Here is a 22,824-nt window from a genome sequence, read left to right on the forward strand (position 1 = left end):
TAAAAGAAGCTCCTGGGTTTCTGAAAGGTAAAGGAAGAAAGAAAAACTATTTGAATGCTTTCTATGTATGCTTCTATACAGCTATATGCTCATGCCTTAACATTTTGTGTTCTCCATAAATGGCTTACTGAAAGAAATCAATAATTCAAGTCAAATAGTTCTTTTACATGTATAAAGACTGACTTTGGGAAAAACATCAGCCTCTCCAGAGGATTACTCTGTAAAGGAACAGAAATGTCAGTGTTGCAAAACTCAAATAAATGAGAAAAAAATGAAATACCAAATCGAATTGAAGAAATAAATCGGTTTTGAGGTAAGTAAGTATTAGAATTGCTTCATAGCTCCAACAAATGGCCTTTTACTTTGGGGGTTTTCTCCCTAAAAGGCTGAATTTTACTGAGGAGTTAAGGGCACAAGAGAAAGACAGCGAACACAAACTTACTACTCGAAATAACAAATCTTCTCATCTGACTCTGAAATCCTGCTGTTCAAAAATGCGTGGAGACCAATGTTAATTCATTTTGTGGTCTCTTAAACTACTAAAATGCATGCTAATCACTTGCTTGAGTTGTCTTGGTGGTATGAATTGACTTTGGTTTATTATACAAGGACCTTTCTCTTCAATATGAGCACAGAATATTTTAACTGTATTTGAAGAATGAAAAAAACAGGTCTTGAGCAAAGTCGACCAAAAACTTCAGTCACAGCATCTTGAAGTCTCATTGGTTATTCATAACAGTGTTATTCCAGTCTGAAGTGAATACAAATCACACACACGCACGAGTGCACGCGTGCATGCACCCACCCACGCACCCACACACCCACACACACACACACACACACACACACACACACACACACACACACACACCTTTTCCAGGGACAGGAGCTGTTGTTTCTGTCTTTCGTCCAGGGCTTGGCTCTGGCTCTGCAGGGACTCCCTTTCTTCTTCCATCCTCAGCACTTTGTCCTTCAGCCGGCTCCGCTCGTTGTCCAGGTCCCTGATGGCTGCTTCCTGGGTCATCTGGGTAGCCTGCAGGCTGCTTATCTGACCTATGGCAGGGCAGAGCCAGCAGATGAGTGTGCAGAATGCAAAGAGTAAAGCGATGTCATCTGCATATTGTCATTCTTGGAGGTTTTTTGTTGATCTTGCAACCAAAGCTAATAAACTGTTGTTAGCATTTTAAACTTGACAATGTCATTTACCGTTGGTTGCTAGGTCAACGTCATGTTACGTTTTTCAGGGCAATCAAATACATTTTAAGGTTTAAGAGTTTTTTCTGTATTTTGACTTAAAACAACCTCTACAGCTGCGTAAATCTCATTGCCATTTTTGTAGCTATTTTCATGTCACTATTTTTCATGAATGTAGTTAGCTAGGTAGCTATGCAGGAAGATGATGTCGACATTCTTAATCCCGTCTACGAAGCTCTGATTGATGTTGGTTGTAAACATCCACCACAGTTGACAGAGCAACTTCCTGATTCAACTTTCACCTACTGTACTTGCTGCGGTCCAGCCCACACACTGTTACAGTATGACTGCTCTTGCCCTATCACACACTAATATAGTGATGTTGCCATGGTTCCAGATATCAACAATTACTTTAGTGACCAATTAAAAAACAATGACCAACGCTACAAAAATAAGACCCAAGTTGTAATTAACTGGAATTGTCCTTTAATACAAGTTACCACCAACACTTCCAAACAGAAAAAAACAACAACCACTGGTCCCTTTAAAACAGATCTTCAATAGGGGGTCCGGCAGGTTTCCAAGAGAATTTAAATATCTTAACATGAGTCCAACATATTATTAGCAATAATATTAGCAAACATAAATCAGCTTCACAATTTGTGAAAGATTTCAGACAGTACGGACGGAGAGACATTGCGAGATAGTAAATCAGATTCTAACATGCTACAATTTACCAGTGGTGGAATGTAACTAAGTACATTTACTCAAGTACTGTACTTAAATACACATTTGAGGTACTTGTACAGTACTCGAGTCTTTTCTTTTGATGCCACTTTCTACTTCTACACCACTACATTTAGAGGGAAATATTACTCCTTACTAATATTTACTCCACTACATTACAGTTTTTGTCGATTGCTTACACACTGAAATCAAAAGTATTACACAATTATCAAAACCTAACATTCAAAGAGCAAAACATTGGCCCAGATGTGCACCACTATAAGCACAATGTCAGCCTCACACTTTCTGCAAAAAGATACACACAGTGATTTGCAAAACACTAAACACACTTGTATACATTAGACACAGAAGTATGTCATGATGTCACTTCCTTGCAATTCTAAAGCGCAGTGCTTTCAAATGACCACACCTATGAGCCAATCTGTGAAACACAGCCATCAGGTGCACAAACACATGAGTGCTTAATTGTAGACACACCAATCAGGTTTAAGCACTATACAAATGCAGCAGGTAGGTATAGTATTTTCTGTACTGTATTTTCAGTTCTTTTCAGATATTTTTTTTTTATTATTTTTTATTTTTTTGTTGTTGTTTTTTTACTGTAATTGTAACCTGTACTGGATACAGTATTTAATGTTTGTCTGTTGTTTGCTGAGCTGACACGATTTTTGTACTACTGTAGCATGAAAACTGGGACATGCTTTGTTGGGATTCTCCATGTTGACATGTTGTCTGATTTGGGTATATGGAGAGAAATAAATTATATTTTCCTCAGTCTGCAGCATTGGTTATTGTGTAATTGCACTTTCTCTGTGTACTTCATTTACAGTACTCTAATCACTGAGAAGTAGAATTGCTAAAAGGGTTTTAGGTTAGCAACAGCAGTGTGTAACTGGTTCAAACAACTAAGTTATATGAAATGTGTGTGTGGTAACAAAATGTTTTTTTTATAAATTAGTGTATAGTTATTGCAAGAGTGTTTTATTTTGCAAAGGGTCTGAGGTGTTCTGCTAATTGTGTGTAGTGTTCTGAAAAACCGGTCCCTGTTTTCAAAATAGTACTTAAGCAATCGAAAAAAAACTGTAATCTGACATCTTTAGTTACTAGATACTTTACAAATTAAGATCTTTGCACACAAAACACATGTAGTTTATAAAATACGTTTTATTATAAATTAAACTGCCCAACAATATATAGGACTACAAGTCCAGCTAAAATGATTAGCTAATCAAACACAGTTGATTGAACATTTCCAGTTTCCAAAATGTGAGGATCTTTCCGCATTGAGTAGTTTTACTTTTGATACTTTAAGCACATTTTCCTGATGATACTTAAATAATTTTAGTTAAGTAACATTTTCAATGCAAGACTAGTAACAGAGTATTTTTATAAGTGTGGTATTAGTAATTTTACTTGAGTAAAGGATCTGAAAACTTCTCCCACCACTGCAATTTACCCAACATGAGTGCACACAAACACACATCTTAAACTGGGCGTAACTGATGTGAGAAGGGTTTCTTCTGCCTCAGAGGGACTGGGAATACCATTAGCTTGGAAATACAGCGTTACGCTATTAAAGTGTTCCGGGCCATGATGCCTTAGACAAGATGAGAGAAGCTGTTAGTGGATATGTTTGATGTGTTTGCACGACAAGCCCAGGAAGTGTCTTGTGGGTAGCGCGGGGTGCAAGTATTCGCCAGCATTATGAAAACAAATCCATATGAGAGAAGAGAAGGGTCTTACTGGCTTTAAGCAGGATTTCAGTTGCTTGCTGCTGAACTCGGTCTCTGGCTGCCTCCAGTTCACACTCGGCTTCCTTCTGACGGATCTCCACAATTTCTGAGTTCTGGGTCACCTCGTCCAGCTGCTTGGTTAAGTCCTGCAGAGGAGTCAAATCAACACAGAATAGAGGCGAAGAAAGAAAACTCTGTTAACACATACAGTACAGTAGAGCAGGGCAGCCATGAGAAACATTACATAGAAGGAAACAAAGTGACCAGACCTCTGTTTAGGGGAACTGATGGTGTGCATCCCTGTCAATTAACAAGTATAGTGAAAGTATAGAGTATAGTGAAAGGACAGTGACTTTAGATTTTGGCATTGAAAATAAAACTTGGCACTGAGAAAAAAACTGAACTGCAAAAAAGGAAACATTGGCATTGAAGGTATGCAGGTATTTTGATTAGTCATACTTGAAAAAAAAAAAAAAAAAAAAGGTACAATGCATCCATTATGCAGTTCTTGGCGTGTGACAGAAAGGGTTAATGTTACGAAAAGAAGCAGTAAATTAAATTTGAGTAAACAAAAAAAAAGGATATATGTTTAAGTTTATAATTTTGTTGTAATTGCATACATTGTAGCTCTATAATCTGAAGCCAACAGTGAGTTTTCAGACCACTTGGATTGGTAAGGCTAGTTTGCAAAGAAGGAAGCATATTGGTAGCATATTACTAATACTGAGGATCAAGAATGTAAATGCTGACTGCTGCTCCATTAATAAGAACTAGACTGCAGGGAGGGATTTGACACACGCACGCACACACACACACACACACACAGACACACACACACTAATACGCAGTGTTGTACACAGCTGTGTGATTTAGCACTCTGTAGGAACTCATGAGGGGCAATTTCACATTCTTCAATCCTATCAAACGGCCTGCTTCAAACTTAATTACAGCTGCTACGGCTAAGACAAAGAAACCTCAGTGTGGTGTGATAATAGCCACTGATGAGTCACAAACAAATTAGATATGACGTGTGTGATTGTGTGTGTGTGTGTGTGTGTGTGTGTGTGTGTGTGTGTGTGTGTGTGTGTGTGTGTGAGTGTGTGTTTGTCTGACGCTGAAGGAGCTGGAGGAGGTGTAAACATAGTCTAAAAGGTAAATTAATTGCATCTCTGTTGATTTATCTGGGCTAAAAGAGGAATCCCATTGTTGCCGACATTGCCGACCGATTCACCCCTCATCATCATATTTAAACAGTAAAATAAATCACGCACGCACGCACACACACACACACACACACACACACACACACACACACACCCTCACTTCTGTCAATCACCCTTATTGGACATGGCTGACTCCTGCATTGCCATTTAAATATTAAAGGCCTTAAAAACTGTGCTTTAGATGATTTATTGTTTCATCCTGCTAAAAGCTTCCACCAACCAGTCCAGATAGGCTTTACCTGAGAGTGAAGTATTTAGTCCAAAGACAGTGACAGTAGCAATTTAACATAGCTTTAGTGGAGTATTTCACTTGGGGGATAATTTGTAATTTTTGGCATGCATATTCCTACAGAAGCTTTTGAACAGTCGCGATTAATTATGTCTGTCTCAGTTACTCCAAACCATCATTTGCTTGCGTTTCTCTGGAGATTTGCCTACTAAATCATAAGCTAAAGGAGGATGACAGAAAACACTCAAGCACGAAGCTGTAGCATCCTGACACCAACTACAAGTTATTTCGACCGCCGTTAAGTAGATATTTTGATGCTACTATTTCTACACATGAAGTACAGCCAGTACAGTAATTATGCCTCCTGAGAATTGGGAACATTCTGATATGGTGCAACATTTTAATTTTCCAGAGTGAAAAGAAACTTTGTGAAGAGAGTCTAAAATGTCACTCTGTTTGAGCAAAATGCTACCTTATGGAAACCAAATGATTACTAACTACAGGCAAAATGTGACATATGTATTGTCAAGATCAAAACAAAGAATAAAACATCTGCTGTGAGGTTAAGGTTAAATTAAAATATACAGTATTATCTCACAGCAGGAGTTGAAGGATTACAAGATAAATTGATAGACTGAGGCTGAGATTATTGTGATGTTACCTTAGTAACAATACAATATATTAGATATGTACTGCAAGAAAGACTAAAAAAAGACAGGATCAAATTGGATATCTGTTTTTCTGCCTTGTATCAAATGAGAGTATCTAGGAGAGCTGTCAAGTGAAGTTGGTTTCAAGTTCTCTGCTCTGTTGTCGTTTTTTTATCTGGGTTACAGTTAATTGAATCTGAAAACAAATTAAATTATTAACTCCAGGCACACCAACCACTGCTGACCTTGATCGTATTCGCAGTATAGCTGCGAAAGAGGGGTGATAATTTCACACAAACTTCACAGAATATCATAACAACAAAACAGACCTACTTAACCAATTCCCCCCCGAGCACATGTCAACTTTATTTTTAACGGTGGAGATAATATCATGTGAGTCTACTTCTAAAGGCCTTACAGAACTCAGAAAGAAGAACAATGAACACAGCACTGCTATTTTTGCCCTACACAAAAAGGCACTCATTACTGTCGGAATGGTAGGGTGCAGGGGAATGGTACCACACTCGGCCAGCTGATGAATTTGTCCCAAAAATATACCAAACGGCATCAAAAAAGCCAAAGATCTGGGGCTAATGACTTGGAAGCTACATGAAATACACACAGGTGGGTTTTGGCACAGCAGACTGAGTTAAGAATACATAATAATTAACAAAGTAGGGCTCACAATAAAAGAGTTAGAGCACATGTGAACAACGTTTCGATCATTTCATCTTCATCAGGTTTACCAGCAACCAAAAAAGTTATGTTTACATTTTTTATTTCATACCAAAACACACTGTCCATCAAAAAACTGCATCTGAATATGGCCAATCATAGACTTTATTCAATTAAATTACAGGATGTTCTGGTCCTGTTTCACTACCCCCTGTCTCGTCTTTATAGTCCACTTCAGACTAGGGTTGGGTACTGAAAGAGGTACTTTTTTAGTTACCGACTGAATTACATCGGTACAACCGAGGACCGATTCACGTGGTGTGACGGAGCTAAACTACGTCAACTCGGCAGTTTGTTAAAGTCACAGTGAGTCAAGGCAATGGCGGAAAAGCGGTTGTCGTTACACTTTTCAAAACTCCACGCAGACAGCGTTGACTGCAATATAATATTAATGGCAAGCTGAAAGCTGTCGCGGTGCGGTTACACTTCCTCTGAGCCAGGCAGGCAGTGTTCTCTATGCCCTGTTGACTGACTGACAGGCTGGAGATTGTAAGGCAAGGCAACTTTATTTCTATAGCACATTTCAGCAACACGGCAATTCAAAGTGCTTTACATAAAACATTAATGAGCAGTTAAAAGAGATAGGAAATGTAAACAGGCTAAAAAAGAATAAAATACAAATACAAGAAAAAAAGTTCCAGTGCAGTGTGAGAAATGAATAAGTATTTGATTTAATAGGTTGTAGAGATGGGTATGGAAACAGGGAGAGGGAGTTGTTTTATTTTGTGTTGTATGTAAATTATTCTAAATAAATAACAAAATGTTAAATAGGATAAATAGGTTTTTGAAGTATTTTTACAACTGGGTACCGGAACCGAATTTCAGGTACCGGTATCGGTACCGGAAAAAAATGTGAATGGTACCCAACCCTAGTTCAGACTCACCTTGACATTGCTCTCAGCGGTGGTGAGTGACGCCTGAAGCTTGTGGGACTTCTCCCGGTTTTCCCGAGCGTCTTCCGTTACCCTGACTAACTCGGCCCTTAGTTTTCCCAGGGTTTTCTGGAGCGCCGCCTCCTGAGTCTGAAACTCCCGCCGCAGCTCGGACTCGGTGCGTTTCCATGCCAACAGGTTGTCGGCAGTCAGCTGCTGAGTTCTCTTCATGGCCTCCAGCTCGCGCTCGTAAAAGGCCTGAGCCTGGGAACGGACAGACTGGTGTGAAAAAAGAACCTTAATCCAAACAGATTAATGGAAGCTTCGAGCATTAACACTTGTTCTTTATTGTACTAACTATTTTTTTTTTTCATCAAATTGGGATGCAATTAAAAAACATTTTGGCCGGCTTGAAAAGCTTCCTCATCAAAATGCAATCTCATGTGAAAATAATCAACGCAAGTGAAAGTTGAAGCCAAGATGTCTTGGCTGACAGTGTTCAATGTCAATGAGGAGTTTTTTTTTACTGAAATGAATAGCTTCTAAATGCACTTAAATTGTGCAATTCTGCTTTCGCTGTACATGAATCTGCACATCACAGCGTTCACTTTCAGAAAGGGTCAACATAAAAATGCCAATAAATGTAATTTCTGTTCTTTTTAAACCATTACTTACTTTAGCAGAGCTTATTTCACACCTTAAGTGTTTCTTCATTGTAATGTTCAAACAGTTCAAGCAATTCCAGATAATACATTAACATGACAGGATTAACGTACCCTTTAGAGCTTTGGACAATGTGTTTTGCTGTACAAAAGGATATGAACAGGACTGCTTTAAACAGTAATTCAATTATATTATCATCACTTTATATTCAACAAAAGCTGAATTTCAGTGATTTTCAGGGTTTAGGGAGGTATTAAAATTCAGAAAACAGGAGCAACATGTGAAGCTTGAGGTTTGTGGCATTCTCACCTCAAAATATTAGAAACAGCATTTGCATAAATAGATGCACATTTGCTGACATTTATAATCTGATACTGTACAGGACAGATTCCACCATCATGCACTTATTAAGATTACAAATACATGCATTTACTATATAATATATTTATACCACAATATAGCTGTAACTAGAGCTTGATACTCCCCTTAGGGCTGGGCAATATATCGATATTATATTGATATTGTGATATGAGTTTAGACATTGCCTTATTTTTCTGATATGGTAATATCGTTATATGTTAAATGTTGTCTTTTCCTGGTTTTCAAGGCTGCATTACAGTAAAGTGATGTCATTTTCTGAACTGACCAGACTGTTCTAGCTGTTCTATTATTTGTCTTTAACCACTTAGTCATCATATCCACACTTTTAATGATTACTTATATAAAATCTAATTGTGAAAATATTTTGTCAACCCTACCATATCATCACATTATCGACATCGAGGTATTTGGTCAAGAGTACTGTGATATCTGATTTTCTCCATATCGCCCAGCCCTAACTCCACCCAGAAAGCATCAGCCAGGTTGTTTGCAGTGTGTGCAAGCAGCAAATGTCCTCTACAGTGGCTACAGTGCTGTACCTTGCTGAGTTTGGCCTCGTATTCATCCACCAGTCTCTTCTTGTCCTGTTTGAGCTCCTCCACCCGCTCCGTCAGGGACTCCACCTGTAACACATCAGCACAGCATGAGAAGGACAGCTCACGTTTGGTGGTTTTGGAGCAACAACAAAAAAAGACTTAGTGGTCCTGCTCCATGCCCTGCTACGCCCTGCACTGCTACAGCTATTATTTCTAGTCATAGTTCTATTATCTTTATTGTTACTATAAATGCCACTGTTCATCAAACCAACTGCTATAATTATATTTCTGTATATCTGTATCAGTGTCTCTGTGTCCCAACTGGCAGCAGCAGACGGCCGCCCACCAAAAAGTTTTTCCTCACCACTGTCACACCTCATGCTTTCTCTTGGGGAAAGTTGTTGGGTCTTTGTAATAGTTAGTTACAGTAGTTATAGTGTGGTCTAGACCTACTCTATCTGTAAAGTGTCCTGAGATAACTCCTGTTATGATTTGACACCATGAATTGATAAATTGATTCGGTGTAGAGAGATTAAAATACTTCAACATGTGTACAGTGTTTTCTCCCATTGAGATAATGGCACGGACCTTGCAGAATAGATAGAATAGATATTTATTATTTTTACAGGTACTGTACAGGGCCATACAGGGGCATTGGAATTTTGGTGCGTTGCTCTTAGATGAATGAAAAAATATAAAGCTATATAAATATAAAATAAAATCAAAAAATATATAAAGTAGAAAAACAATATAAAGACAAAACAGCTGTAAGATGAAGTTGAAATTGTACACACACTGTATAAAAACTTCTTGCGAATATATTATTGATATTATTGGTCCTGAGATTTTTTTAATGTTGTTAGTGCACACAGTTAAACATAATGTCGCCCCTATTATGTTTTTCTGAAAGATAAAACATGATAAAAACAGAAAGAGTTTGAGTTGATGTAGCAGGTTGATTCACTGACAGTTAATAATGTAGTAATCACCACTGTCTCCCTTTCTTCTGGTTCTTCTCTGTTGTGATTTAGTTAGTTGCTTTGGCTTTCATTTTCTGCTCTACTTTCGCGGTAGTGAGTGTGTTACCTCGGCTTTATGGAGCTGCCCCAGTTTCTCCTGGTCTTTACTGTAGTTTGCGTTCTGACTCTGGTGGCTGCGGAGGAGCTCCTGGACCTCCTGTCTGTGCTGGGCCTTCAGCTCCTCCAGCGCGGCCCTCTTCTCCTGCTCAAACTGGGTCTGGGCCTGGCTGAACGTACGCAGCTTCTCCTCAAAGGACCGCCGCATCTCCTCCACCTCCCTCGACATGGACACCACGCGCTGCGTGTGCTGCCAAAGAAGACAGGATTGAATGACTGAGCTAACAGTAGGAATTACGGATACAGGTTTGCAGTAGAGATTGTTTCTGATACCAATACCAGTATCAGAAACGCCTCCGATACTGCTTAAAATGCTGGTATCGGAAAGTAATGGAGTTTAAGATCCGATACCACGTAATTTAGCCCCGAAGAAAATCGACTTTAAAGTAGTTTTTAATTTTTCTTTTTCCGTTATGGTATTGGTATTGTTTGTGTTTGTTCATGTTTCACAAAAAGTTAATCCTTACAACAAAGATAGAAATCATATCACATCCATACAGGGAAAGTAGTATACAGCTGTTAAAACATAATAAAATATATATCACACGCTATTGGATCAGTAGTCGGTATCTGCCCATATGCGAGTTCAGGTATCAGAATCGGGAAGCAAAAAATTACGATGGAGCATTAGGGCCACATTAAGGGGGGAAAAAATGAGGAAGAGTTATTTAATTTATTAAAAAATATTAAAATTAAAAGTCGAAATGTCAAGAATAAAGTCAACATGTCGAGAAAAAACTTGATATTTCAAGAATCAAGTCGGACTTATGAGAATAGCCTTAACCAAACTACTAGCTTTACCTATAGTCTTCTACAAAATGCCTACGCGCAATACAGAGAGGATATGTTGTATCACAAGACACAATAAGACAATTGATCAAACTGTTTGATCCTGAAGGAGTGGGGTGCAATTAATCAAAATTTGTATCGCTATTATGATTTTGGCTCCTAATGATAACAAAAACAGAGTAATTCATTGAGAAAAACGATTATTTTACACATTAAATTTTATTTTGTCTTGTCTTCTGTATGAAATAAAAAAATTTCAAACAGGAAAAGTATTACAGGAAATGTCACAGTTCAATGTGTTTTAACTGTGGATTTGTTTAACTGTTTCACTGTTTTTAAGTTTAATACTTGCAACATTGTTCCAAAAGACAATGAGTAATCATGGTAAATAATCGTGATTCTTACAACAGATCTAAGCCGGGTGGTGATGTATTGGCTCATGGGAATTTGACCCTCTGGCTGCAAACCTGCCCGTTCAACAATTAGCATTAAAGACCAGCAATCCCACTAAACAGAAAGCCACCATCTGAACAGTAAGAAGTTCACTTATAAAACAGGGTCCAAGTATAACAAAATACATCATATAGCACTGATATAGCATTTTCATGAAGGAGGCAAAGCAAATATTAAAACATCTCTCAGGGCCACAGCACATACACAGATTTACGCCTTTCATTTAATTTGCCTGCACGGTCTGAAATAAGAATTTGATTTACGAAGGCAGCAGATAATTACACATTCAGCGACTCACGCTAACTACTAGGTGCAATTTGTACCTGAAAACACAAGCTCAAAAGCTTCACTCGAAAGGTGAATTTTGTGCAACACAGAGCCCTAAACCAGCTCTGGAATCAAACAACGGGAGAATTTTCAGATACTAAAATTGAACTATTGATAAGTGAAGTAACAGACATACAAGCTGAAATTCATCAGTAACAGCTCTTATGACAACTCTAGTACGAACACACCTTCGCATGAGCCTTAGTGGCTGCATGTTCTTTATTTGTGTGTCACTCAAAATTATACACACATCCATCCATCCATCCATCCATCGGTTTGTTTCCATCCCTTACCTTGTACCTGAACACAGAGCTGCACATCCTCTACCTCTACCCTCTTTATATAAATCGATATAATAATGTCATCCATCTGTTTATTCAACCTGTCAACTACTGTATTGATTTATAACAATGCTCAATGTCCATACACACACGCACACAAGGAAAAGGTCATACACACTGGCTGACTTATATACTGTAAGTGCATACACGAATAAGGCAGAAGCATGGTACTCCTCTGCCCCTTACCACAGGAAAACAAGGAGGGCTGTGTTCAATTATACGATCATTATACTATTAAGTTGATTTGTATACAGTTTACTTTCTGGTTAGGAACCTATCAGTGGGAGTTCAGTATCTCGTAAGGTGGAATCATGCAAAAGTATTGCTGCTATTGTTAGCACTGTTAATATACAGAGCGATTTAGAAAGGTCTTTAATACTCTGAGGACGAAAGACACACTGGTGCGTCCAAACGATGTTTGACAAAACTCCTACTTAAAAAGCGATATTACAAAATTTTATTTCAGACATTTATCCACTATTTTTTACACTACTTTGTGAATCTTAAGACTTTGGTAAACTCATTTCAAACACCAAAACAATTTGTACAACACATCATAACTTAAGGGTTGTTTTCAAAAGAGATTTGAGGAATTTCAAAAAGCAAACATCAACATTTCAGCTTTAGTGCCAAATTATCTCTTCACACATTGCTCTTGGTCAGATTTGTGCATCACTCTACAGAAAGCTGAGTTTGTTCTGAACATTTTGATATGAAAGGGGATCATTTTGATGCAAATACCCTAAAAAGGGGAATTTAAGAAGATGTGTGAAAATGCCCTTAGACCTCAGAAGGTTAACAGACACATACCATTCAGAAACAAGTATTTTCCGTCGGCATGGTATAAAGGGACAAAAGGTACAAAATATAACAAACAGAACTGATTTACACTTAGTCACTTCATGTGTCTTGGGAAGATAGGATAGCTAATCAAAATAAGCCAAGCATTTGAGCCAGATTGAAATTCAGATGTTCAAACCCCTTTGGGAGGCTGTGTGGAACACATTCAAAGGTTGTTTCAGTCGTGCAACAGAAAACTCAGATTGGACAGATAGTGTAGCTAGCTGTCTGGATTTACCCAGCAGAGATCTGAGGAGCAGTTAACCATAGTCTTCATAAATCCAACACAAAGTTCAAAATGCCAACACAAAGAAAGTGGAAGGTAACGGACATCCGGCAGCACTGGAACAATCCCATAAATGAAAAGTTGTCTGATATAGACTACTACTACTACTACGCATAACAGTGGTGATGCTCACAGGCAAGAGAGACTCTCCAGCCTCTAAACAGGAGACAGAAACAGACATTAAAACTGATTACCTGCAGCTGTGACTGCAGCATCATGCCGGGCAACACTGCCTCTTAACACACACACACACACACACACACACACAGACACAATTCCTCTGTCTACCTGAGCCTCGGTGCAAAGCTGCATGTCCTCCACCCTCTGACGGTAGCTCTCGAACTCAGCCAGCGCCTGTCTCTTCATCCTCTCATGGAGCTCCATGGACTCCTCCAGAGACTGGATCCGCCTCTTCAGGTCCATTTCATCGCTGATCTTACTCTTGTACTGTGGATATCATAATGAAACGTATTTGGAATCTGCAGCTGATTGTGCACCACAACACACATACAATCATGTGGAATACATGTGCCAGATGTTGTAGACTGAAATGCAGTAGTTGGTGAGAAAAGAGCAAAAATGTTCAATGTTGCAATGTAGGGTCGCAACTGACGATTATTTTCATAGTCGATTAATAATTAATAAGCCCAATAAGACGTCGTCAAATGTTTTGTTTTATCCACAACTCAAAGATATGTGAAGAGACTAGAAAATAAAATAACTGACTCAAACTGATTAATCGTTTGTCAGAATAGTTGTCGATTAATTTAATAGCTAACAACTAATTGATTAATCTTTGCAGTTCTATAGCAATGTGAAATAATCCTCAATATTTCACCAAACTATTAACATCGATGAACATTTTTGATGTATTCTTTTAACAAATAAGCTACAGTAACAAACAGGACAGAACATATAATAATAATAATAATAATAATAATAATAATAATAATAATAATAATAATAATAATAATATATGTTTAGTCTCCGTGGCATCAGTAAATAAAATAACAACATGGATTCTGAATTTGTAAACAGACTTTAGATTTGGCCTTGAATTAGCTGAAATTAAAAGACTAAACCAGTGCATTCAATTTAGTTCAATACTTTATATTTAATTCAAAGCACAACATTGAAACTTCCCTCCAGGCAGACTGTGCGAACACGTATAGCATGTAAATGTCTGTATGTATATGTTTAGCTGTTTGAGGTTAGACACATTGCTCTTGGTGAAGCAAGTCATTCCCATGATGAGGGATGACATATAGACCTCAATATTTAATATCCAGTTGATGGAATATTGATGAGTTCGTTTTGAGCGTGATCTCGGCTCTATGGCTCTCCAGTGGATCAGCTGCCATGTGATAGTGTTCAGCTGCTGTACAGGGGAAAACTGCAAGGGGGTAAGCGAGCATCCGGAAAGCGTACCTCCTATGGGGAGACTCTTAGGCTAACAAGCCATCACCTGCCGTTAGCATTCCATTGACTGCCATTCATTTTGGCGTCACTTTGACAGCGAATAACTTTACATCTGAAGCGTTTAAAGACTCTATTTGTCCATTGTTTATTTCTAAAGAAACACGACAATGTATAAAAGGCTCCATTACCTTGTATCTCACGTTATGGCTCTGTAGCAGACGTTTTTGTAAAAAATAGGCTAACGATTGTTTCATAACCACGTGACTTTCTGTCGCACAGTAGAGAAATTACCGTGTAGTCATAATTACTAATGTTAACTAGCATTTTAGTTAGCAATAATTAGCCTGTGCCTATATTATCTCCTAACATATATCTACGCTCTCCGTCTCTGCAATATTGGGAATGATTGAGATTTCTCTTGGCACAGCTACCAGAAGACTTACAACTTTCAGACAGGTTGCTCACGGCACATCTACGTCAGCAAGCTCAGTTTGAGGCTGCACAGTACGTTCAGCCTTCACCGGAAAAGTGCTTCTAATTGATTTCACTGGTCCCCGTCGAAGTCTAAGGCGTCGCTGTGTCCATTATTTTACTGTCTATGGAAAACTGTAGTTTAGTGCAGCTATAGACGACTGTAAGATATACAGAGATAAGTCTCATCATGACTAGTCTCGCATTGCCAGACCTTCCTCCACAGCACTGCGGAGGAAGGTCTGGGGAGTCCACACAGCATTCCAGGATGGGAGAAAAACGTGCTCTGGTTAATTGGCATTTCTTTAAACCAATCACAATCTTCTTGGGCGGTGCTAAGCGCCGAGCGGAGCCACAGTGCCGCTGCAAAATAGCCTCGGGAAGGAACTTGTTTAATGTACTTTCAAAGGTTGTTTTAGTCGGGTAACAGAAAACTCAGATTGGACAGATAGTCTAGCTAGCTGTCTGGATTTACCCTGCAGAGATTTGAGCAGCAGTTAACCATAGTCCTCATAAATCAACCGGAAAAAATTCCAACACAAAGAAAGCGGAAGGTAACGGACATCCGAAAAGAGTGACATCTGGCGGAATTTCCGGCAGAACGAGAGCAATCCCGGAAGTGGAATGTTGTGGATATAGACCACATTTTGACTGACTGACCTGAATGTGAGTTTGGGTCTAAAGAGTCCCCTTCGGCTGTCTTAAATCAATAGTTGAAAACAAATCAAAGCCCACACAAGCCCACTTATTCATCTATTCAACCATTAGAAGTTATTAATAACTCATGTGTTGCCAATCATTCTAAAAACATACTGCAATATGCATTTACTTATTCCTCCCTGGAAGCTGCAATTGATTACTTATTTAAATGTTCATAGACTGACAAAATGGCTGTATCTTTTCACTTTATATATCTTCAAGTCAGGTCCCTTATATCGATGGTATCCTGCGTCTTTCTTACATTTTAACTGCATATCCACATGGAGAAGTTACACTTTCTTCTCATTTCTTAAAAAAACAAACAGCAACGGGAAAATCAACAAGTAACATCAGTAGGCAATAATCGATTACGGTCTGTCACTACATCGATGCAGAATCGTCCAGGTCAGCATCGATGCAATGATTAATTTCACCCCTAAACACCCCTAATAGGACATAAGCTATAACTCTGAGAACAATTAACTTCATTTAAAAGTTAGACGTAAGACATCGTCTTACTGATAAAAATAAATTACATTAAATGTAAAGACCTGTAGTATCTTCTCTCTGGTCTCCGACAGAATCTGCTGCACCTCCTCTTCGTGGGCCTCCTTCAGGGTGGAGATGGCCGCCTCGTGTTCGTCGTTTTTCGTGTTCAGTGCATAGATAACCTGCAACAGAGAGGAGAGAAACCCATTAGCTGTTAGACATAATTATAATCAGGAGTTGTTACGGTATTAAAAGCTGGTGGGAGACCGACGGCATCTCTCATAGCTCGGGGTTTATCAGCATGGACTGTTAGGACTGCTGCGTTCGATATATTTTGATCAAAAATTCAAGTTCAGACTACAAATGGAACAGCAGAACATCAAAGCAGGAGGGAAATATGAAGATGAAAGGAAGGTTGATATTGATGCTAACGCTCATTAAATGTATTCTTTGTGGGATAGAAAAGCTTCTCCAAGTTCGTTACTGAAAACCATCATAGACAGACAGACAGACAGACAGACAGATAGATAGATAGATTTATTGTCCCTCAAATTTCCCTTCAACAGGCTGATTTAAAAAACACACATATGAAAACAAAGACATAATGAATTCTATTTATGTGCAAGTGTTTGTTCTGTACTCAAGGTAGGGTTAGGATTTAAAATATGCACTATAATACACCAAAAATACTTCTGGAGGTGGTTAATATTTGGCTACATTTGTGCAAAGATGTAAACAATTCTACTGTTGTTGGCCAATGCCATAAAAAAACACTTGTCACACTTGACATTAATTATTAAAACATTTTTAAATAAGCTTACAGAATAAATACAATGACAGCAGACTACAGAAATTCTAATTGCTGCCATATTATAGTGTTTGTAATGCTATTGCATTGCAAATGAGCTGTGGTATATAGCTGGTACACAGCTGCATGCAGTATATGCTGTGAAAACCTTCCAGTGCATGCCTGATGTTTCCTAGATTAGCTCAGAAGCCTTAGTTATGCCCCACAACTATGAATTACAGATCGGTTGATGCTGGCGATAAAAATAACACAAACTGTTGTGCATGAGATTGACCTTTAAATCTGTCCCAAAAATACACGCAGCCATCCAGTGAGCCATAATCTGACAGCGCAGTGATCCCCTGCTCCCTGGCAGAGAGAGAAAGAGAGAGATGGGTTTTACATTTCCACATGAAAAACCATGACACTCTCTTCCCCATGCTTCTCTTCCTGCCATGAGAAACCAAGCTATGTGTTGCCTCTTTGAAAAACCAAGTCAATAATTCAGACATTGAACTGTGCGATGTTGCTAAAGGAGCCTTGGTTTACTCTGGACCAAAGTCCGTCAACAGAATTAGAAAAGTGCAGAGAAAAAGTGGAGAGAAAAGAAGGGCAAAATCTTTCTTTGAAACAAATGACATTCACTTGTTATGCTTTGCCAGGCAGGGGCGATTCCAGTATTTTTTAAGTGGAGTGGCACAGGGGGGGACCAATAATTGAATACAGCATAGAAAATATGCTTAGAAATATAGGAAATATTGGATAGGATAGAACAACACAATGAAATTCTGCTAAAAGAAAAAAAAAACATCACATTTTTCATCACCATCACCATTATTAGTTTCACTTGTTTTCTTTTTAAACTAATTGTACTGTATATCTGAATACAGTACACATGTTCCTACTCAGTCTGCCACTTTACAAAAAATAAAAAATAAAAAATCCTGTGCTGGTTCCATGGTATTAGAATTTTGGATAGTCATCATATAAACATTAATTGGTCATGTGACAAGGGCTGGGAAGATTGGCAGAACAGGCAGCCACCCCGTGTCCATCTTCTAGTCCCGCCCCTGTTCCTGTTGCCAGGCATCGCTGAGAGATGAAAGGATTTAGTTGTGGTGTTTCTTGAATTCTTATTTGTTTATTCTCCTCACACACATACAGCTGACAACCATAGAGCTTCACTCAATAACAGAAACTAAGACACATTAATCAAAAAGGTACTCAGCCATGGGAGTTATTCCCTCATCCGATTTTACTGACCTCTTCAATGTGAATTTGATCAGCATCGTGTTTTTTTGCCTTTATGCTGCATATTAAATATATATTGACATTTATATCGTTTTTTAAATTGTTATTTGACTTTTACTTCAAGCCTAAGGTGTTTTTCATATTTTCATTAATACAATTCTTTTCTTTTCCTTCATCTTCCTTTGGGCAACAACTCAATATTATCACTTATTTTCAACCCACCTTATTGTGAAACAAGAATTAGCTGTTAGCAGTTGGTTGTTAGCTTGACTGCTAGTTGTTGCTGATCAGTAACTCATTGAAAAAAAACACTTCACTATTCTAACAACAAGAGTGTACAGCCATGCTAGCCACACCCTCCTCTGCAGCGCTGTGGAGGAAGGTCTGGCAATGTGAGACTAATAACAATCCATTCAACAGCTGTTGTAACATTTTACTCAACACCGTAAATTAACCTCAAGGTGGCGCTAGAGGAAAAGTCAGAGGATCACCAAAGTCATTAGGATTCATCCTCTGGGAAACATGAATGTCTGTGCAAACTTTCATTGAAATCCATCCAACAGTTGTTGAAATATTCCAATCTGGACCAAAGGCAGTGGACAGACCAACATTTTGCGTAACTAGCATAGCTAATAATTCACATACTAAGACGCTTTATTTATACAGGATAAAATCCCACAGGGTTTCAACATTTGTCCTTTCATTTGGACCTCTCATTTCAAGTCTCTATCTCTACTCTTTCAAATAAGGAAACCATCCAAGATTAGAGGCAATCTGCAAGGAGCCAAATAAAGCTGAGAAAATTCAGTTTGCTCCTCTACACGTCTAAATTATTCAGGCAGCCCAGTCTCTCATCAGCTTAGGAAGTGAATGGAGCAGACGTAACCGTTAGGAGCTGAAATCTCCATCACATCCCAAGAGTCATCAGCACACTTCTGCAGATGAAATTCACTAATCTAAATGCTGCGAGGTCTGCTGACACACACACACACACACACACACACACACACACACGCACACACGCACACACGCACACACACACACTAGCAGAGACTGTCGAGATCCTCATGAACCAATACACCCGCGTCCAAACTCATCAGCGTAATTTGCTTGTGTGTGTGTCAGTCAAACCCCAGGAAAAAGACAATTGCTGTCTGAGAGACAAAGGCTGCCAATAACGTCATCATTGTCATCATGAGGGAACAACACATATTGGATCTCGCAAGCCAGCAATGTGCTAAATCAGATATTATTTTAATGGGGGTTGCAGATATCAGCCAATATTTTGAGTCAATATCCAAATTATTTGAATTTAACCTTATTCATCGTCTGAATTTAGGTAAATAAATATTGCAATATTCTGCGATTTATTGCAAATTATTACCTTAAGGCAGTACCACAGCCTTAAGGGAAGTCCTGCCTTAAGGACGAGATGCTGTGTGGTTACATAGAGAGTTCAGCTTACGATTTAACCCTTCGAACTGCCACAACGCTAGATGTCTGTGTCATGCAGTGTGGTGGTGCATGTACATGCATTGTATTCCTGAAGCAAATGTGTTAACATGAACATGAGCAACAATCACAGCAAGGCGGAAAAGTTTAATTTCGTCAGGGCTCACCTTTGACACTTGGGAAAACGTCATGTAATTCAGATTAACATTAATGATGTATACATTGTGTGAAGTTATTCATTTTGAATAATCAAAGTAATTGCAATGTCAGCTTGAAAAACACAAGCTTCCTTTTACTGTATACAACGGTGAGTGTGTGTGTGTGTGTGTGTGTGTGTGTGTGTGTGTGTGTGTGTATTGATCTGAGGTGTGAATGTGCGAGGAAAAACAGAGTGAGAGAGAGAGAGAAAGTGTGAGAGAGTGATCCTCTTCTCATCTCCTCGGGTTGATCAGGTTCATGTTCTTGCAGGAGTTTGCATGAATGACAGTGATGCCAGGCAGATCGATAAAGGTGGCAGCAAAATGCCACAAATTTCATCTGTCAGCTGGGAGAAAGTCCCAGCTGAGAAACTCACTAAGACTCTGAAATGAAATATGACTCCGCTGTCAAACACTGGAAAAGATGAAATGTCAGAACTTCATTGTGCTCACTTTTACATGAACTTCTTAAGTCCTCTATTGTACTTTATTGGCTTTAGGTGATTCTCTCTGTACAACCCAAATGTATAACCTTTAAAACAATAAAAGATGTTTTGTTGTTTGGATAGTACAGGACTTGTTCATAAGTAAGAGTGTCAAATTGTGAATATTCTGCATCGCTCTCACATTTGCTTGTCAAAATAAATGTCAGAATTCAGGTGTAATAAACAAACTCTAATGTCAAAATACACTAAACAAATGCTAATGTCTTACAAATATATTCACAAACACAGACAGCTATATTGTCTACATAGAAATAGAAGTCAAACTGGGAAATAAAGACTAAACTGAATTGGTCATTCATGTCTCAATGCAATCCTCTTTCCAATACCCCTCCAGGTTGGGACAGAGCCAGAATATGTGAATCAATGTTGCATCCGCAGACTTACACCTATCACATATCATGTTTATTAGTCAGTACATCTTAGCTAGTTTAGATTTGGTAAGACCCGAGAGTCTGTATCTACTGATATCTGCAATGGCAGATTTATTCACTTATTGTAAGAAAATAAAATGTTAAGAACTAAATTACAGACAAAACGACTTAATAAGAAAGAGATTTTGAGAGACGTTAACGATGTCTTTATCTTTTATCTATAGCTATTGTTGGCTACTATAATGAACGAAGCTCCACCAAAAAACCCTACAAGTTTAATCTGAAAAAAACAACCAGAAAATGTCAACAATAGCAGCGTGAGGTATAGCCTGTAAGAGGATGTACGTCATAACTTTTTAATTAGGTAAAAAAAAACAAGATTATGTGATGATAATCAAACTGTACTGCTCTGTGGTTTTGTATCTTGCTGAGTTGTCGCTACCTTTGAGAAGCCAGGAGGAAAAGGAGATTTACACTGTAGCTCTGTCTCTCTAAGGCACATGTGTCGAACAAATCCGGCCCCTTGCAAATTTTGATCCGGCCCGCCAAGTCGTGAGCCAAACCAAAAACTTTTTTTCAAACTGCAATTAGGCGACACTCAAAGAAGAATTTGGTAGATTTTCCGACTTTGAGACATAGAAATTCCCACAGAATCAGAGAGTTTTCATATTCAGGCCGTCGGATGCTACAGGATGCTAGGAAGTCAGCTGTGTGGTAGCCTGCTTTTAAAAAAGGTAATCATTGTTTAGCTTGATTTGCTAAATTCTATGATGGATAAGGACAGACTTCTTTAGGGTTTTATGTTGACCAAACTGTAAGTGAGAAGACTATATGAGACATGCAATAAAGTCACAAATATTTAACTTTTCTCTTAAATAAAAGCATGTCAATAAACTATACATGTCTGGCCCTTGATGTGATTCTCTTTTTTTTTTTTTTTTTTTTTTAAGATTTTTTTGGGGCATTTCAGCCTTTAATGGAAAGAACAGCCAGATATGAAAGGGGAGAGGGGGAAGACATGCAGGAAATCGTCACAGGTCGGACTCGAACCCTGGACTTCTGCGTCAAGGTATACACCTCTATATATGTGCGCCTGCTCTACCACTGAGTCAACCCGGCCACCTTGATGTGATTCTTATTTCCCAATGTGGCCCTCAGTGAAGTTGAGTTTGACACCCCTGCTCTAAGGGTTAAGTTGTAGCGTTGTGATTTACTCAAAATCTTTTAGTTCAGAATATCTGCACTAAAGACCAAGAATACGAGCCTGATCCTCTTCCAAGGGAACTGTGGAGTACTTTGTTATCAGTGGGACTGCGTTCCAAAGCCACTACAAAATGCATCTTGAAAAAAACAAGCGTTAATGAAATTATTATTGATTTCTGATATCCAGCAGAGCCTTGTGCATTGAACTTAAACAGCAATTGCAGATGAAAGCAAACCAAAGTATTTCTTTATGAAAGTCAAATATGAACACCACCAGAGAAAGTAAAGAGTAAAAGACCATTCATCTTTGCTAAACGTTAAACTAAATGAAATGGGGTTTGTTTTGACTCTGTTGCCAAAGTCTTTGAACTGGCAGGATAAAAGCTACCAAAATGAAGACTGTTAACAAAGCTAATTGCTAGCCTTTGCAACAAAGGGACAAGGTTTTTTGATCATGCACAACAAAACAAAACATGCAAGAATTAAATCCCTCTTTCAATACCATGGATATAGTGCCACTCGGCCGGCCATGCCAAAACACTTATTTATGAATTTCAACATTCAATGGAAAATAGTTTCAAAATGAAATAGCACAACGTAGTGTCAACATAAAGTTGACACTACCAGTGTCAGCTGGTTAGCTTAGTCCAGGCGCTAATGGATCAACGTTTGTATCTCGTAAATTACCCCACTAATAATGCCCGGAATGATACCAAACTTCTACAGTAGTACAAATAGTTTCTGTACTTATAAAACGAGGCATTAGAAAGTTTGTAACTACACCAGAAGTATATTTAAATAACACTTGCCTGATGGAAACTCCTCTCGGCTGCTATCGCGCGAG

The 22,824-nt window shown here is 38.5% G+C and overlaps 1 protein-coding gene across 6 annotated transcripts in view; it reads right to left on the minus strand.

Annotated features, from left to right (window-relative positions):
• Positions 1-22,824, minus strand: part of fam184a (family with sequence similarity 184 member A) — a 161,393-nt gene that overhangs the window by 84,425 nt on the left and 54,144 nt on the right. For 4 of the 6 annotated variants that reach the window (XM_031321933.2, XM_031321934.2, XM_031321937.2 and 1 more), the window contains exons 2-8: positions 16,261-16,395; positions 13,424-13,582; positions 10,050-10,289; positions 8,967-9,050; positions 7,396-7,647; positions 3,685-3,820; positions 872-1,053 (exon numbers count right to left, since the gene is read on the minus strand). In XM_031321933.2, coding sequence (XP_031177793.1) covers positions 872-1,053; positions 3,685-3,820; positions 7,396-7,647; positions 8,967-9,050; positions 10,050-10,289; positions 13,424-13,582; positions 16,261-16,395 — 1,188 coding nt within the window. The remainder of the gene's footprint in view (positions 1-871; positions 1,054-3,684; positions 3,821-7,395; positions 7,648-8,966; positions 9,051-10,049; positions 10,290-13,423; positions 13,583-16,260; positions 16,396-22,824) is intronic. The other 2 variants (XM_031321935.2, XM_031321936.2) reach the window with 1 other exon arrangement.

This window comes from Sander lucioperca, chromosome 19, assembly GCF_008315115.2.
Source record: "Sander lucioperca isolate FBNREF2018 chromosome 19, SLUC_FBN_1.2, whole genome shotgun sequence".
In the NCBI taxonomy this organism is placed as follows: Eukaryota; Metazoa; Chordata; class Actinopteri; order Perciformes; family Percidae; genus Sander; species Sander lucioperca.